At 34.2% G+C, this 18877-nt stretch overlaps 1 protein-coding gene across 1 annotated transcript in view; it reads right to left on the minus strand.

Moving 5' to 3' along the window:
* Positions 1–18877, minus strand: part of LOC149791250 (uncharacterized) — an 81882-nt gene that overhangs the window by 14428 nt on the left and 48577 nt on the right. Inside the window, exons 21-33 of the mRNA XM_089971321.1 lie at positions 16226–16284; positions 14786–14826; positions 12767–12879; positions 11588–11713; positions 10046–10101; positions 9325–9426; positions 8318–8428; positions 6221–6258; positions 4962–5065; positions 4132–4293; positions 2195–2238; positions 1593–1615; positions 1249–1367 (exon numbers count right to left, since the gene is read on the minus strand). Coding sequence (XP_089827447.1) covers positions 1249–1367; positions 1593–1615; positions 2195–2238; positions 4132–4293; positions 4962–5065; positions 6221–6258; positions 8318–8428; positions 9325–9426; positions 10046–10101; positions 11588–11713; positions 12767–12879; positions 14786–14826; positions 16226–16284 — 1098 coding nt within the window. The remainder of the gene's footprint in view (positions 1–1248; positions 1368–1592; positions 1616–2194; positions 2239–4131; positions 4294–4961; positions 5066–6220; positions 6259–8317; positions 8429–9324; positions 9427–10045; positions 10102–11587; positions 11714–12766; positions 12880–14785; positions 14827–16225; positions 16285–18877) is intronic.

Consider the following 18877-nt stretch of genomic DNA (forward strand, 5'->3'; position numbering starts at 1 on the left):
TTCTTCTGGTTGGCAAATGTCACTTCCCCACAAATATAGCAAAAATTGTCCGCGGTATTAACACACTTTCGAGGCATTACTGTTCTTTATTGTACGTAAATGGATAAAATAATAAGTTTTATGTAACAGTAGCTTGAACTGTCTCGCACAACGTCTAAAATATTTTAAATGCTGAACCTATCTGATTGGGCTTTATATAGTACACTGCTTACGTCAGCTTCAGCAGCCGCCTGGCATTAGTATAATAGGCCTACACATGTATAGTACACTGCTGACGTCAACTTACTTCAGCAGCCGCATGGCATTAGTATTGCATTGCATCAGAAAATGATGCAATCAACTGTGGATGATGTGAGCATGATGGTATTATGCAATGTTACATCATTATTCCGGATGTTGCTGCAGTCCTACTGGAGAAATTTACACAGTGAAACATAGAAAATGAGGTATATGAATATCTTCAAAACGAGAGCCAATACAAATTTTTCACGGTTATATTCGTGTTCGGCACACCAAAATACTACAGATTAGGGCCTTTTCAAGTCAGTAATGATTTCACTGTTGACCAGTGTAATCAATAATTGGACGTATATATATATATATATATATATATATATATATATATATATATATATATATATATATATATATATATATGAGATAGAGAGTATCTGACTGAAATGAACGAATAGAAAATATTTGTCATCGAGTGGGTTATATATTTAGTGACAGACTACTCCAGATTCCGCGACAGAATTTGAGCCAAACACAGGTTGTTAGAGAGAATGGCAAATATACACCAAACAGAGGGGGGATTGCTATCCTCAGAGTTTCCATGGCAAATATACACCAAACAGAGGGGGTATTGCTAACCCCAGAGTCTCCATGGCAAATATACACCAAACAGAGGGGGGATTGCTATCCCCAGATAGAATGGCAAATATACACCAAACAGAGGGGTGATTGGTATCCCCAGATAGAATGGCAAATATACACCAAACAGAGCGGGGATTTCTATTCCCAGATAGATGGCAAATATACACCAAACAGAGCGGGGATTGCTATCCCCAGATAGAATGGCAAATATACACCAAACAGAGGGGGGATTGCTATCCCCAGATAGAATGGCAACAGTATTATATATATATATATATATATATATATATATATATATATATATATATATATATATATATATATATATATATATATATATAATGACACAGACAGAAACACAAATATACTTACCACCTATTTAGATTCAAATTTCCCGATGTCACTGTAAACACCAAGTGACATGGCATTCCAGATTTGCAGACCACTGTTGAATCCGGGGTGATACTAGGTGGAATAAAATACGGCTTGTCCTATAACAAACAGTAAATTACAACCGATGACAAAAAAATGCAGCAGGTTTAAAAGTTCCATTATTGTTGTTTGACTACATGTTTTGCATGCAGACTTTTATCGATTAAATAGTTTTAAAATATTTATAAACATATTTATACTTAAAACAGCAAGGGAAATTTAAATAATATTTTAGTCTAGCAACACTCATACAGAATAATTGTAAAAATGCTTCTAGTTCCGACCTTGTCTGGACCAACAGCTGCATCTGAAAATGATGAAAAGTGAATGCATTTATTTTTATATTTCATATGCATAATATTGAGCAATAGTACAAGTGACAAGGTACAACTCAAGATTTTGTGTTTGATTACGTCATTGGTAATTTCATTATTTTTTAAAATCCATTAACTAAATAACAGTAAAATAATGAACAATGACAAACACACGAGTCCAACAATGACAAGCACACGAGTCCAACAATGACAGACACACGAGTCCAACAATGACAGACACACGAGTCCAACAATATTCACTTCTGACAGCTGATGTTTACTCGACACACGAGAACTATTAAAGTATTGCTCCACGATAATATGCTAATTAATTATTTATCTGACTATACTAGAAATAATAATAATAATAATAATAATAATAATAATAAACAACTCTAGATTTATCTTGATGACACTTAATGCTGTCTTTATAAAATCATCATTATTATCACAATCATTATCAAAATCATTTATTTAAAAGGAAGACGAGGACTCTAACGCTTTATAAAACACTATAATCATCTGGCAGTACAGTGCAAAAAAAGTCTTCCAACAATAGCTAATATCATTACCTGCCGTAACATTCACATCAAAACAGAGTTCGTCAATGTTTACCCTACAAAAAGACACAAAACTGTCAATGAAATTCATTCCTGTCCATTTATACAGCCTGATATATCCTGTCATATTAAGACATGCAACATCTGAATTATGATTTTTCTTGTGGAATGGAATTTTCTCCAGTCTGATCATTGCAAGCCTTCATAGCGAAAGCTACAATACAAGTGTAAAGCCAGTGCCTGACAGAAGGGTGACGTAAATAATACGGCTGCACATTTTATGTTGCTCTCACATATTTCAGTGTGTTAAACTTTAAAGCATCATAGTTCACTGGGTCAAATATTAATTTTTTCCTTCGCAATATATTCCATGGACGACTTTTTCTATATGTACCAGTCGTTACGTACCACAGCCACCCCAACCAATCAAGACATTGTATGTTATATAGATATATTCATTCACCACTACCCCAACCAATCATGGCATTGTATGTTATATAGATATATTCATTCACCACTACCCCAACCAATCAGGACATTGTATGTTATACAGATAATTCATTCACCACTACCCCAACCAATCAGGGCCTTGTATGTTCTATAGATATATTCATTCACCACTACCCCAACCAATCAGGGCATTGTATGTTATATAGATATATTCATTCACCACTACCCCAACCAATCAGGGCATTGTATGTTATATAGATATATTCATTCACCACTACCCCAACCAATCATGGCATTGTATGTTATATAGATATATTCATTCACCACTACCCCAACCAATCATGGCATTGTATGTTATATAGATATATTCATTCACCACTACCCCAACCAATCATGGCATTGTATGTTATATAGATATATTCATTCACCACTACCCCAACCAATCAGGGCATTGTATGTTCTATAGATATATTCATTCACCACTACCCCAACCAATCAGGGCATTGTATGTTATATAGATATATTCATTCACCACTACCCCAACCAATCAGGGCATTGTATGTTATATAGATATATTCATTCACCACTTTGATTGTATTACATTAAGAAGATGCAGTTCGGTTATCGTCAGTTACGAAAATAATCTGCTAGCAGTATTGGTTCTACCTTAATAGTTAGAAGGAAGGCTACGTTAAAATGTTATTTTTAAAATGTTATTTTTTAAATGTTATTTGGTACATTTAGATAATCATCGTTTCTTCATGTTTATCGTCATACCAAGAATTGTGCGTACTTGTCGGCCGTCACTTCCAGTACATTATTACCACATGAACACCGTAAATACGATAAGCTTGAAATATTATCAAAGGCAATGCAGTCTGGGTGCACTTTAAAGCTTTTCACAACATTTTCCGACTGTTTTTAAAGCTAACATTAATATTTTTCATCATGTAAAAATAAAATTTAGATATGTTAATTTAAATGATTTTAGGAATCTATTTGAATCACGTCAACGCTACAAACATCCTTTAACTTCTTTGATGCATTTTGTCTCAAATAACCTTTACTTTAAAACGTTTCATATATGAACCAAGTTTCACCTAGCAATTAAACATTAAGAAACGTTTGGAGAAAAATTATTTTGTTTATTTTTACGAAAAAATCCTATGCGGAAGCTACATCCAACAAACTGAGTTAAAATGTATCAAGTCCTTCACTCAATTACAGCTTAAACGTCCACAATGTATGCATAGGGAATGACTAAATTGATCGCATACGTTAATCCATCGCATACCTTAATCCAAATGTTTGAACGTGTAGATTATATTATGTGACTCATAGTCCTCTTTCTCTCAACGAAATGTCTTACCAGTCTATGCATGCATGGGTCAAGAAAAATGACCTAACAAGTCTCAAAGGTTACAATTATGTTCAAAATATTGGATCATAATAATATCAATTAACCAATGAAGACGAATATACAAATCACATGACTTTACCTGTCCCTATTAAACGTCTGGATGCACACTTTCTGTTTCCCGCTTGTATTTGGAGTAAATGTTATGTCTGAGATGTAAGTTCCATTTCTTATGTTTGCCTTTATTTGTGTCTCAAAACCATCTACATGTATCGAAGGACTAACATAACCTACGTCGATAGTTCTGCATAAAAGAAAGTTAAAATATATTAAAATATAACCCTTTAAACTACTGCATTTTCAAATAGGAACCTCTTAGAAAGAATCTACCACTTTTGCTACGGACAAAATAAATCCAGTCACCTGTTCAACCAGCATAATTTATGATATACGTATGTCAATCAAAAGATAACAATAATAAAAGTTACTTTACTTTGTGCGTAAATAAAAGGGTTTAGTTGATTCAGTGACTGCAATGTCATATTTGTAATTGTTTCCCTTGTTATATACATAACTTGATTAATATATATATATATATATATATATATATATATATATATATATATATATATATATATATATATGAGAAAGCGTTCTGTACCGTATTCTATTATTCCTAAATATTAAAGGTTCCAATTAACCTATCAGTGTTGAAGGAAACTAACCTGAAAACACTACATTGTGTGTCTTCAGATCCACCCTTAATTATCTGCCTAAAGAGACAAGACTTTGCTAAAAAGAACTCATTATTCCGTTACTATCGAGGACATTTATTTCGAGTTTGCATAAATCTTCAAATCCAACTCTACAAAAAAACTAGAGACATTTCAAAATATGACCATCTCGATGGAATATTTTTTCGTTCCTTTTCCAATCCAGTTCAAATTTATATTCGTGTATCTACTAACATACCCATAGGGGTCTATGTTGTTTCTCGATACGATAAATGGAACAGTGCATGGTTTTCTCCTTATACACATTATCTCTTTCGGAATGAAGGCATCGGCAAAGACAATCTGTGGAAGAAAAAAGATGAATCACTTCTCAACAATTTCCATCCCTTCCACTAAGCTCTATGTCTCGTTCTCTCTCGCCGGTAATATATTGCACGCAACAGTTGATGAACATCTAAAGCAAATTATATGTGAGTTACTGTGTTTGACGAAATGCCTCGGTTTCCTACAATCTTTGTGTAAAAGTTATTTTCTGGTGATTTAAAAGAAAACCATTCACTTTATTGAAACAAGTGATCAGGTATATCTCTCTAATACTGGATCGGGTGTTCAAAATTTGTATACTTTACAGGATTTCGTTTAAAGTAATTTAACATTTAAAATATAACCCTTATATTAACCTAACTAATGTTTATTCCCAATAATGAGTTGTAATGACGCGAGAACTAGTTCCAATTTTCCACAATTTTCACATGTATAATTAGGACAAAGAGTAAACCCAAAATTGTATGAAAATCATCGCATACTTTCTGACATGTAACCATTTCAAATTATTTGGATGAAGTAACAAAGAAAACTAAAATCCTGATCCCCGACTTGAACATAAAAAGTAATGTCTTGGCACAGAGATATAAGACTCTAAACTCGAGTTTAAGGCTTTTCAACAGTAGAGTCTCTCATGACTGGTTACATAATATTTCTAACTACACATCAATCGCCACATTATATGTCTCGAGATTCTCGTAAATTTTCAAGTTCTAAAATCATTTCTCCTTTCAACATTACGTAGGCGAACCGATATAAAACTTTCGAATTCTCAAAATAAATCCATCATGAAAGCGGAGTGAAAAATGCAACTCTTTTTGTGGCCCTGTATGATTTATGACTTCATGGCTTACATAAATGAGGTGGACTTTCGTTTACGAAAGTGTACTTATAGTTATATATTACTTTTATGGAAAGATTAAAGTGTCATGAAAAATACTGCATATCTTGCAATTGAGAACGTTATATCGATATGTCAATCAATTTACTCAAAGTCCTATCCAACATTTCCAGCTTTTATCATCTATCACTTATTACAATGCATGTATGCATGTATGTATGTATGTATGTCTCTGTATGTATGTATGTATGTATGTATGTATGTCTCTGTATGTATGTATGCATGTGTGCTCCTATCTTTCCATGAATCCAGCTTTATATCAAACTACATACGCCGTTTATCGGTTGATCCACAATTTCATCTAGAATGGCTGAAAAGATAAGAAAACAATTAATTATGATATGTTTCCTCTGTTGCACTTATAGTGTTATAAAAAAATTGTATTTCAAGATTAAAAACAGACAATTATTTTGTTGTCGTATAGTCTTTGAAAAGAAACAAAGTACAATGCCAGAATAATTCCTTAGTATTCACGTTTGGATCAATACTATTATTTCCTGTGTCATTTTTTTAGCTAGAGTGAATTTCAATGTACTGTACCTACCTTCAAAAGTATTGCATCGATTCTTCCACAGTACTAAACCTAATCTTCCAAAAAGTATTGTATTTAATCTTCCACCAAACTATATCTAATCTTCCAAAGCATTGCACCTATTCATCCACCGTACTACACCTAATCTTCCAAAGCATTGCATCTATTCATCCACCGTACCACATCAATCGTTCCTAAAAGTATTGTACTTAATCTTCCACCGTACTACACCGAATCTTCGAAAGTATTGTATTACGACTCAATGGTCTTAAAATAAGTAATAGAAAAGAGTGAGAATCAACCAAACGTGTAAGAAAAAGTTAACAAATATTTTATTTCCTTAGAATGCAATGAGAAATGTAAATAAAAAAGAACTTACGGTCTTGCGAACTAAATCAAAATAGTCATAGAATCACTAACACAAGACCTAATGATTAAAGTTATGAATCAACTCTAATGGTATTTTAAAAACAAATCCAACGAGGAAAGTGTTGATTTGCGTATAATGGCCTGAATATTATTGATTTAAAAACAGTCCTTTGTTGAATCACAATAATACTATCCAAGAATATATCTTTGTTTGAATTTCACTATATGTTAAAGTCTCTATTTGTTTTATAAAAATAATTTAGGTGAGCAATTTGTATTTCCAGTGAATAAATAATTTAAATAAATACATCATTCCAGCCTAAACGAAATACTGGACAAAACAATAAGACTGATTTCTGCCTCAGATAGTATTGCAGGAATAAATAAGTTTTCCAATAAACACGATTTTATACTCCTCAACTTGACCTAGGTCACAGTTAGCATTTTATATTAAACAGTACATATGACCCGATGAAACCCTTCATTCTAGACGGTTCCAACTGTTTACAAGACAAAATAAGTTAATATTAGAAGATCGGCGGCTAGCATTATAATAAAATGATATGGCAAACACAATGTCTTTGATTCAAACTAAGATAGTAATCCTAAAATACTTCCTTCCTTCAGAAAAAGGTAAACAGTCTTGTTTAAAAACTCTCACTGATTTTGGACAAGGTCAGGTACGAAAATTAAATTTTACATAACCCGCAGCATATCTTAAAATAAAAACTAAAGAAAACTAACAAGCAATGAAAATTAAATATACATAATAAATGTACTGATTCTATCGCCGTACTACACCTGTTCTTCCTACGTATTACACCGATGCTTCCTCCGTACTAAACCTACTCTTCCAAAATGTTCTGTACCTTAACCCTCCACCTATGTACACCTATAAGTATTGAACCTGTTCTACCACCGTACTACACCGACTCCTCCCAAAAAATTTCGTTACCTTCAAAAGTACTAAACCTAATCTTACCACGTACCATACCTATATCCACTGCATAAATAAATACATTCCAGCCTAAATGAAATACTGGACAAAACAAGAAGACCGATTACCATACTGATCATACCTATATCCACTGCACTTACTCAGTTCCAAGTGTATGTAACTTTCAATAGTTTGCACCATAATGAACTGCATCTACCTGTAGTTCAACGTACATGCATAACTCTTAGTGAACGTGTTTCTATTGTTTCATCAAATGTAAAGAAGACCAAGCGTGTGTATAAAGAATTTGTTGTAGTGGCAGGCACGATTCTCGAATATGGCATACAAACACCTGTTCAATGAGGTTACATATTGGAATAGCTCATTGTCGACATGAATTCTTTTGTCTCTAAAGCCTTGACTTTAGTACTTTATTTACTACCGTATGACTTTTATCATATGAAAGATTTTTTTCAGTTGAGTTGCAGTGTGTGAGAAAGTGAGAATACAAAATCGACCTGAAAATATTACCATCCATGCATGTTGGTCCTTTATATCCAAATAAGCAGAAACACGTTCGTGTTTTGTTATTCTCTTCGCAGTAGCCATGTTTACACACTGAATCCATTACTGGACAGGGACCTAGGTAAGAGATAAGAATTGGAAACTGTATATTTCATTGGAAATAAACGATGATGTTATTTACTCTTCCTGATGGACGAGCCACTGCTCATAGCATGCAAAATTATTTGACCAATCAGACATCTCGTTACAACTGTAACTGTTCAAAGTGGTGATGTATATAATATTAATACGCTATGACTGTAACTAAATATTGATTGAAATATATTACGATATAAAAGAATAAAGAGCATCTATATGACAATGGGCATTGCTAACAAGTCAATTTAATATTGTAAGTTTATACTATGCATCATATTTTATAAGAAGCAAAATAAGTGTAAGAAAAGTTATGTTCAACATTAATAAATGCACAAGAGTTATTTTGGTGGGGCTGTTCAATGTTTATTATTGAGCCATAATGATACGAGAGTTATTAAATAAATATCATTCATTGTAATCGGGACGTTCAATGTTACTAAATAAACATGAGTCATTTTAACGAGGATGTTCAATGTCAATAAAAAAATTACACTATCTTGATTAAAAAGTTCAACGTAACTAAATAAACATCAGTAATCTAATGGGAATGGAGATATTTCGGAATAATACGTACTTTAATGTGATAAATCGCAAGTTAAACCAATAAACTTATTATTTTATTATCGAAATTACCACAGACCCGAAACAGAAACTTGTATTTCCCACACTACATTGGCTTTGTGAAAATTGTTGTCTCTCAGAAAACATGTGTGTGACATTTGATTCCATTATTCACTATGTGGTCACTGATGTTTTGTCATAGTACTGTCAAATGCGGCGTTTAAAAAATGACGTATGTCAAAACATGTCAACATTTAATCAAGTTTCCAAGATCATATAGAAGGGAAAGAATCCTGGCACATTAATTTCCTTACCCTTTTCACAGTATGAGCCAGTGTATTCCTTCTCACAAATGCACTTGTAAGAAGAATTCGTGTAACGCAGGCATCTTCCCATGTTCTGGCACAAGCAAGGGTCTGAAAAGTTTTGTTAAGTTATTAATAAAAACTGTACATTCACCTGGAAACAGAACGTAAGATTTATATGCATATAAGTCTTAAATCACATTCACTCCAAGAAAGGAAGAAATACACCCACGCATTTCTCATTGTTTCTTTTTGGGTAAGGAAATCTGCATGAAATAGTCCTACAGATGCGAGATCGGTCATGGAACGAGTTGTACAATTGGCTATGCTAGCAACTTACATTAATACTCACAGGGATAGGAGCTCATTTTACCAAGGTACCGGTGTGCTTAGAAATACGTCCTTAAAACAATCTCTATGAATAATTTACATGTGGTCATGATAGGGTTCGTGTCTCTTGTCCTCAAATCATTTCAATTATTCAGTTGTGCAGTTTTGATAAATAATTTGTATAATGCTTTATGAGATAAAACCCAAATTATTCTTATTAGATTATCTCAGATTAATTTTGCACGGAAAAGCAGCTTAAATACGATATAGAATCATTTTTGATTGATCAAGTTTCACACGTTTAAACACACTGTTCGTGCTACAATGACTCGGGACTCGTATGTACAAAAAAAAACATGATTTCATGGCTTCATGGATGCAAATAAACAAAGAAACTCACCACCTGAGGGGTCGGGAACGTCAATTGTAAAACATCTTTTTTCACCCTCTGTGCCACTAAAATTGATATGATGCCCATTTTTAATAACAGAATAAAATGCCATCTAAATTTGTTGGTAAATTATAAAGACATGGAGTTTAGGTTTTCTCTAAGCTATGATTAAACTAAAGCGTATAGAGAAAGAAAAAAAATAGAAAGCAAAAGAAATGAAATTAAAAATATGGAAGGTTATGTCAAATCCGCTTGAAGCAATACGAATAAGTTCATTAGTCTCCTAAACCGAAAACATGCTATGTTGTATGCGTTCATCCTCAGACTGAATTAAACGGTCATTCTAGTGTCGGTTGCTCTATCACCATGCGTGTTCATCCATAAGTTTTAACGTTTCGACTAACCAGCAGCTAAATATACCGTAATACAGAAGACAGATTTCCTGAATGGTTCATGATAGACTGTTCCACATGTAAAAATTAAATAGGCGAAAATTTTAGGACCGTTTTTATAACAATCGCAAATGACTATTACTGTGTGTTAGACAAGATTTAGACATGATTGCTTTCCTCGTGGAAAATAGAAAACAACACCTGAGCTCACTAATTGCTTGATTAAAATTTATATATCAGCGGTATAATATTACAGTGATCTCATGCATGTCGATGTTCATTTAATATCTGGTGGATGTTGGTAATTGCACAAATGTGTCCAAAACCGTGTAAACGTTCACTTTGATTGTCTATAAAGCTAACACACAGACATATATACGTTCTTCAATCTGAATGATTTTTGTTCATCAAGCGATATTTCATACGGGTGAATTCATTCGGTTTTCTGCAGTGCTGATTTCATATATGTCAAAATCTTCACAACAACCGAGACGACAAAGTATAGATTACATAAAATAGGTATGTACACTGAATATCCTATGCTATAAAATCCCTAAAGTACATGATCAAATATTCGTTGCTTTTCTAGGATCGAAGAAATCATATAAATAGTCCCCGTCAGGATTCTGTCACAGTCATAATGCAAAGAATCCAAGGCCTCTAATTTCGTGAATGATATTTACGAATTAATAAAGCAAAATCTTCTCCTGACTTCAGGTAGAATCCTGTTCAGATCTAAAGTGTATGAATGTGTTTCTATCTAGACTTAAGTGCCAACGTTTGCTATTTGGTAACATCCAAAAGAGTATTGTTGTTCTTGAGCCTTGCAAAAGAGAGTTCAGCAATGAGTATTCACTATGCGACCTGTCACCAAGTGAATGTCTCATTTGGCGTAAGTTATAAGTGTATGAAGGTATCATTAGGATACATATATAAATACATATATTCTAAACTTGTATGTTATGTTTCATGAAGCAATGTTTGAAACATTCTAGTTTCTTTCAATTTAGAATATTAGTACTTGTGAAATAGTTATAATATAGAGATATAGCAAGCATATTTTTATATTTATCGTTATATCTTTCTCCAGGCAATATTGACATATTTTATGAAAATTAATTAATTATAAATAAAACATCACAAAGTACTCTAAACTTACTCAGCCTGAAGACAAAGAGTGTGAGGTCCATGCTCAGAAAAACTGTACGATACATCTGTAAAACAGTCTGATTCACGCGTTCTTACCGGCTGTACGTGAACTGCAGAAGACGCTATAACTTCGCGGCTGAAATATTGTGAAAAATGTTCATAACACTCAAAGTTCCTTGTATAAAAGTAAGGTTACTTAAGATTAACCATTTTCATCATTGTAATTTCACTTTGCATGTGTTTGCTCTTCCCAACAAGATCTTCTGCGTGATTTGCTACACAGTGAGGTGTTATGATATACCATAACGGTCTAAAAATTTCACAGTCAGTTACATTCGCATACGTATTTCGTATGACACTGATCTGAATGTTTATCTAAGAACTGAGCTTCATATTTTACATGATAAATCAAATTATGAAATTTGAAAATCATTCACACAAGTCATAAACGTCAATAGATACATAAGGTATATAGTTGACTTTCAAGTCTTATGACCTCGTGATTCCTGTACAACATGATGTACAAGTTTCTTAATTAGAAATAGCTATTCATTTAATGAATCTCTGCTTTACAAATCTTGACCAATCATGCAATAAGTGAGCATGAATTCTGGTGCTATGAACAAAAAAAAACTACATTTCTGCGCCAGATGATGCGACTTAAATGTTTCTTATCAGGGATTGATAATTTGGACCTTTGCTAGTTCTACAACTAATTACGACCTATTTTCTGTAATCATGTCATATCCATATTATCACATGTAGGAAAAATAATGAAATGAAGGCTGAGTATTGCGTACAAATCTTCTTACTTACCAGTTTAGAATATGAAATTGTATCCGCACCATCAAATGTGTCCTCTAAATACAGGCAGTTTAATAATGTATGTATATACATTGCTAACAGCAATTATAATTATGTTCGATGCTACGAGGTTCAATCAAAAATGCTGAAACACAAGATATGTAATTGTTGAAATACAATAAATTTTCCTGATAATGCATACAAGTATTGAAAGAACGAATCACCCATTGATGCATGCCGAGGTACGCAATACTTCAGGACAGATTACATTCACAACAGGGTAGACAGAAACCTGAATTGTTTTGTTTCAATACATGAAAGATATATAAATTCTTCTGTACTTGTCATCAAGCTTGCATGATATTTGGGGATTCTGAGCTCTCACCATTTGGAAGTATTGTCTTTGCTTGTATACACGAACATATGGCATGTTTCATTCATATTACATATGAATTTCGAATAACCTTTCGGTGTTGGGTCGTTGAATTTGCTATGGTTCTAGAACATAAAAAAGAAATAAAAGATTAGCAACATTCAATAAATAAAACTATTTCTTGAGTAAGGTCAAATATAAACTTCAACAAACAATCGCAATAAGGTTATTTCCTAATCAGAGGATCTCAAATAGCTAATAATTCAATATTTCATTTATGGAACTAGTGGAATAATTTCCAGCTTGTGCGAACGAACAAAAGATGGAAATTATCCGAGAAGTAGTTTTATAAATTTAAAATAAAAATTGCCCTATTTGAGATTCTGTTTGTCACAATTTGTATTTTAGTCAAACGAGTTTACATGTAAAGAAGGAATGATTTTCCGCATTTCATTTAGTTGTTTAAACATATTATATTGTCACAATAGGATACAAGGGGATTGGGCACAAGTTCTAACCACTTCAATTGGACTTCTCCCTACATGATAGAAGTATTACAACATATTCAACATGACAATACAATAATGAAAAATGATTGGAGAGAGGGGGAGAAGACACAATGACAGTAATCAAGATTTGAGTAAGTTATTAAACTCGTCTTGTAGCGGTTATATATTTGCATACATGATGTAAAATTCTATATTTTTTCTTTGCATCACCCTGTCCCCAAAGCAGTAATTCTAAGCTAATAGTTGCATACAACATTGAAATTAATTTTCTCATCAACTCATTTCTTTGTTCGTTTAGTTATGGCTCAGACTCTGGGTTTGCTTGTTTTTATTCTTGCACTTGAAAAAATTGTCCCTGACACAGGTTGAATCAACAATGCACAATTCGATAACCAGTAACATTTAAAAGTAAATTTTTGTACAAATTATAATTCGAAGAGCACCTACCCTTCCAAATTAATAGACACTTTGACACAGAAAATATCATTTGTCATCACTGGGTCTCAGATTGAAACTCCTGTGTCATGTGACAGTTTACTCGGGTCAGGTCAGCACGGAGAGTTCATATGCCATATACATACATTTCAAAGAAACTGTTCACAGCCATGCATCTGAAAAGTGTGTCGACTCCACCATGCGCATTCTCCATGAATGTATTATTGAATACGACAGAGAAACCTGACATTCTATATTCTATATATTCGTTTGAAGTGATGATTACTATATGCAAAACTTGTTCTCAGTTTCCTGCGTATAGTGTCTCCAGATTACACGTTTTTGTAATTGGATATTTGCGTCACTTGATTAAAAAGAGCGTTGTGATTGGATAACTTCCTGCACTGGGTTTAGGTTGCAAGATCCATACCGAGTGTTAACACTAATGTACTTATGTTCAAGTTTTAGTTTGCCACTCGTGTCATTCTGCGGAGGATAGATTGGCCATATTCCGATATACGTGATCACTACTGTCCCTTTTTGCTTTTCCAAATGTACATTGGGTTACCGACTAGGTTACGGACTGGAAAGGAGGTCGTTATAATGTTGATATTAACAGTTAGAGAATAGATTCTGCGGGATGGGACAAGGAATATCCCCTTGTTTAAGCCAGTCAGTAATAATAGCAAGAATAATGCTCATGAATTTCGTAGACTTATTTGGACCAATCACATTCAGAGAGAGTGATGTGCTAATGTGCTGACTCATCAATAATATTATTCTATCAACACATATTTAACACTGTTCGATAATAAAGTTTATCAAATAATCTATGACCTGACAAGAGGAAATGACGATCTCAAATTATAAATTACTTTAAAATACATTTATCTGTTTGTCATTACGAAATATTTTCTTCTACCTGCCAATATAATTTATAAGATTCTTACACACCATTGCCTAAAGCTATTTATAAAACAAACTTGAGTTTACGTTCAATCGTCAAAAAAATCTCAACTCTTTCATACTATATCAAAAACTAATAAAATTGTTTTCTCTCGTGCTTAATTTCGTACATGTTACTCACATATGTATCGGCAGATCCCTGTGGATGGTGCGTGGCCAACGCTTAAATGCAAAATGTTAAATTTGAATTCAATATTTAAATTGGATGAATTCATATTTAGTCTTTTAAAATGTATTATTTATTTGATTTTCCTTGTTGTTCACGGTACTTTTCACACATTACTGGCCATCTCATGCTGGGAAAATGTCCTTTACCAAAGACAAGTCGAGGCATTCGACCTGGCGTTCTAAAAACTGAACAACAGCACCTCTTTAAAGCGTATTAAAATGATTCTTATTTACCTGGAGGTTTTATCATGGTCGACAGTCTTGCTATATGTACCCGTATGTGGTGACGACAGTGAACCATACAGTGTTCAAACTGTTCAAGTCTTTTTCTAGGTACAATGTTAAAAAATTATATGTTATTGGTGCAATATGTCGTCTTTCTTTGGGCTCTGAGTTTGTATAAGTTCAGAATATGCAGGCATCGTCGCAATTACGTGGATAAATAAACACGGATTCAGTAAAGCGCTCCACAGGGTCTGTGATAGAAATACTTACAATGACGATCTTGCAAAAGCTTTTCAGCAATTTCTAAAAATAACTACAGTGCCGTCCAAATATGAAGACACAAACTGTCTGAAAATATTGTAATCTAGGAAAATTAGTTTTAAAACTATATATAAATGTACCGCTCCGGTGACCTAGTGGTTAGAGCGTCCACCTCGGATGCGGGAGGTCGTGGGTTCGATCCCCGGCCGAGTCATATGAAACACTTATAAAAATGGTACTAACAGCTTCCTCGCTTGGCGCTCAGCATTACGAGGTTAGTGTTAGGACTGGTCAGCCTGGTGTCAGAATAATGTGACTGGGTGAGACATCATGCTGCATGTCTGCGACATGATGCCCCAGTGCTTGACATCACAATAAACTTCCACACTGCAGACATTGTGGCGATATGACTGAAAAATTGTTAAAGCTTCGTTAAAAATCCAAGTCACACACAATCACACGTGTGTGTGTGTGTGTGTGTGTGTGTGTGTGTGTGTGTGTTAGCACTTCTGCAACATAAATGAATTGAAATCTAAGGCAAATAATCGCCACAAGATTATTTTTCGCGCTTAGTTGTGGCTAACGGAACATGGACATTTTAAAGGCTACACAGTACCAGGACAGTATGGGTGCAGGCAGTGTCTTTCTCAGAAGCACACCTGTCTGAGTGGGAATTTGACACGCCTACCACTCAGTCACATCGGCTCCTGAAGCCCAAATAGACAACAGTTTGACAGATAAATATTTATGATAATTTGTATACGTGAAAGAAAATAAATGAGATAAAAATGTATACCAATCAAGAACAAATATGTCGGCACGAAAATGCCGAATGGTTTTATATAAGGTTTATTATAAAAATATACAATTCTTGACGGAAAAGTAGAAACAAGAATATTATTCTTACGAACGTTCCTGTAGAAAATATTGTAACATCTCATTGAAGACCCGGAAGCGTTTGAGCCACTACAGAAAAAGAAGAAAAGCATATCTTAAACCGCAATGTTTATTATTATTATTATTATTATTATTATTATTATTATTATTATTAATAACAATAGTTATAATTATTGTTGTTATTATTATTATTATTATTATTATTATTATTATTATTACTTCTGCTTGGTATTTTACAGCCAAGCAACACTGGTATTTACTGCCGAGGTCATTAGATTCAAGTGTCTTACTCAGAGACGCACCAAGGTAAACCAACATGGCTGATGCAGGGAAGTACATTTTCGGCCACTGGTCAAGCAAGCTTATTAGGAGCCTTAGGTATTACTAGATAGTTTCGTATTTTGACACCTCCCTAATTTTTAAGGAGAAGGCATGAACCTAATTATCACAAGTCTAGCATTTATAATTTCACACATAAGCTAAATATGTAATGTGGTTTAGATTTGGTTAGAGTTAGGCTGGAAAATGGGCTGGCTTGTTTGGTGACTAGCATTGGGGAGCAAATGCATAGACTTGGGTGCAAATGAACAGCTGACTTGGCTTGCGTAATTACGCATGTCTACTACAGAGGTAAATACATAAAAATCTAGATGGTTGAGGGGTGATAAAAAGTATGCTAATTTGTAATAGTACTTGTAACTTTATTCATGCATAAGGCACATACGGATTCTTTTAGCCGCCTTGTCATAAGAAAATATTCAAAATAGTTCTTTGATGTCATACATGAATGCAAAAAATGAAGTTGTATGAGTAATTAACCCGATTGCCTCAGTCAATATCTCACATGCATGCTTTCTACAAAAATCATTAGTTTGTTTTTTATTTGTATCTTCAGTGTAAAATTATTCTCATTTTTCTGCAATAAGTCATTGTGGGATGAAAATTCACCAGATAAACTGTCCAGTGAGACATTATACAATATGTTAGAGCCCACGTTGGGCCTATTCTACATCCCGAGCCGGGGCCCCGAGTGGCCGAGTGGTCTAACGCGCTCTCCGTTACCGATCACTGCCATTTCACCTCTGTCTGCGTGGGTCCGAGTCTCAGATTCGGCTAATGTGGGTATGTGAGAAAGCTTGACAGTAGCTTCTCGTGGGTCGGTGGTTCTTTCTGGGTTCTTCCTCCACCATTAATACTGGCCGCCATGTATAGCCTATCGTGTGCTGAAAAATGGCGTTAAGCCCTACAACAACAACATCCCGAGCCCAATATGTGTGTTAGTATTTAATACTATTGGGACTGCCGGTACGTCAGCTGTGTTAGTATCTAATACTATTGGGACTGCCGGTACGTCAGCTGTGCGTATGCACACAGAACTCTCAATGGTTACTTTTTAACAAATTCTCTTTCTTTTGGAATGTGAACTGTCTGAAAACATGCTGGTATGCTTACTAGCGTATTATGAATTTCCTGAAATGCTTCTATTTTGACTTTTGGAGAGGTTTGTTTTAACCTTGTATCTTAAACACATAGGACACGTTAAAAGCCTGCAAGTTGGGATCAAACATGGCGTATCAGTGACATAGCTTAACCGGTATCAATGCTTACTGATTCAGCGAGAGTAACATCCCCTCATTTTACTCAATGACAATATTTGCAGCGAGAGGAACCTGGGCCATCATTACTTTCTGAACCTCCGCGAAAATACGATGACCCTATGCATATAATGTGTGATATCCGTAGTCACGTGCGACGCCTGAACGATAGATTCGATCGCATCGAACAAACAATTGAACAACTAAAAGCTTCAAAGGCAGAATTAAAAGCACACAACAAAACCTTACAAGAAAAAGTGAATGACCTCACTGAATCAATATTAAGTCTACAAGTAAAACTATTTGATAACGAAAAGAAACTTGAGAATCAAGAACCACAATCACGCAGATACAACTTAATCTTCTACGGTATTCTAAAAGTAAAGACTGAAACGTGGAAGGACACGGGAAACACGATATATATATATATATATATATATATATATATATATATATATATATATATATATATATATATATATATATATATATATAAAGCAAACATTAGAAACAGATGAGTCGAAAATTAAAATCGAATGAGCAGACCGGTTACATTCAAAACGGAATCCAAAACCAGCAATTGTTACATTTTCTGGCTTCAAAGATAAAGAAACGGTTTTTGATAAGTACAGGAAAAATTAACAAGACATCCAGAAGCAATGCACATGTGGAAGAGAGAGAATGAGAAGAAGTAATAACGGGAACTGTCTGCGAATATCATAATGTTTCAGAAGAAACTCAACTACATATCTGAGTATCTGAAGACTTCCTAGACAGATTAAGTCGGGCACTTCATCCAGTCACTCAAGGAAGGTAAAGAAACCTTCTTTAAAGGTGCTCTGAGTGGCCGAGTGGTCTAAAGCGCTCACCGCTACGGATCACTGCCATTTTATCCCTCTCTGCGTGGTTTCGAGTCTAGGGCTCAACCGATGTGGGTATGTGAGAAAGTTTGCCAGTAGCTTCTCTAGGATCGGTGGTTCTTTCTGGTGTTTTCCCGGGTTCTTCCTCCACCAGTTATATTGGCCACTATGTACAGTCTAGCATGTGCTGAAAAATGCACAACAGCC

Source organism: Sinohyriopsis cumingii, chromosome 9, assembly GCF_028554795.1.
Source record: "Sinohyriopsis cumingii isolate HCF-2022 chromosome 9, ASM2855479v2, whole genome shotgun sequence".
Taxonomy (NCBI): domain Eukaryota; kingdom Metazoa; phylum Mollusca; class Bivalvia; order Unionida; family Unionidae; genus Sinohyriopsis; species Sinohyriopsis cumingii.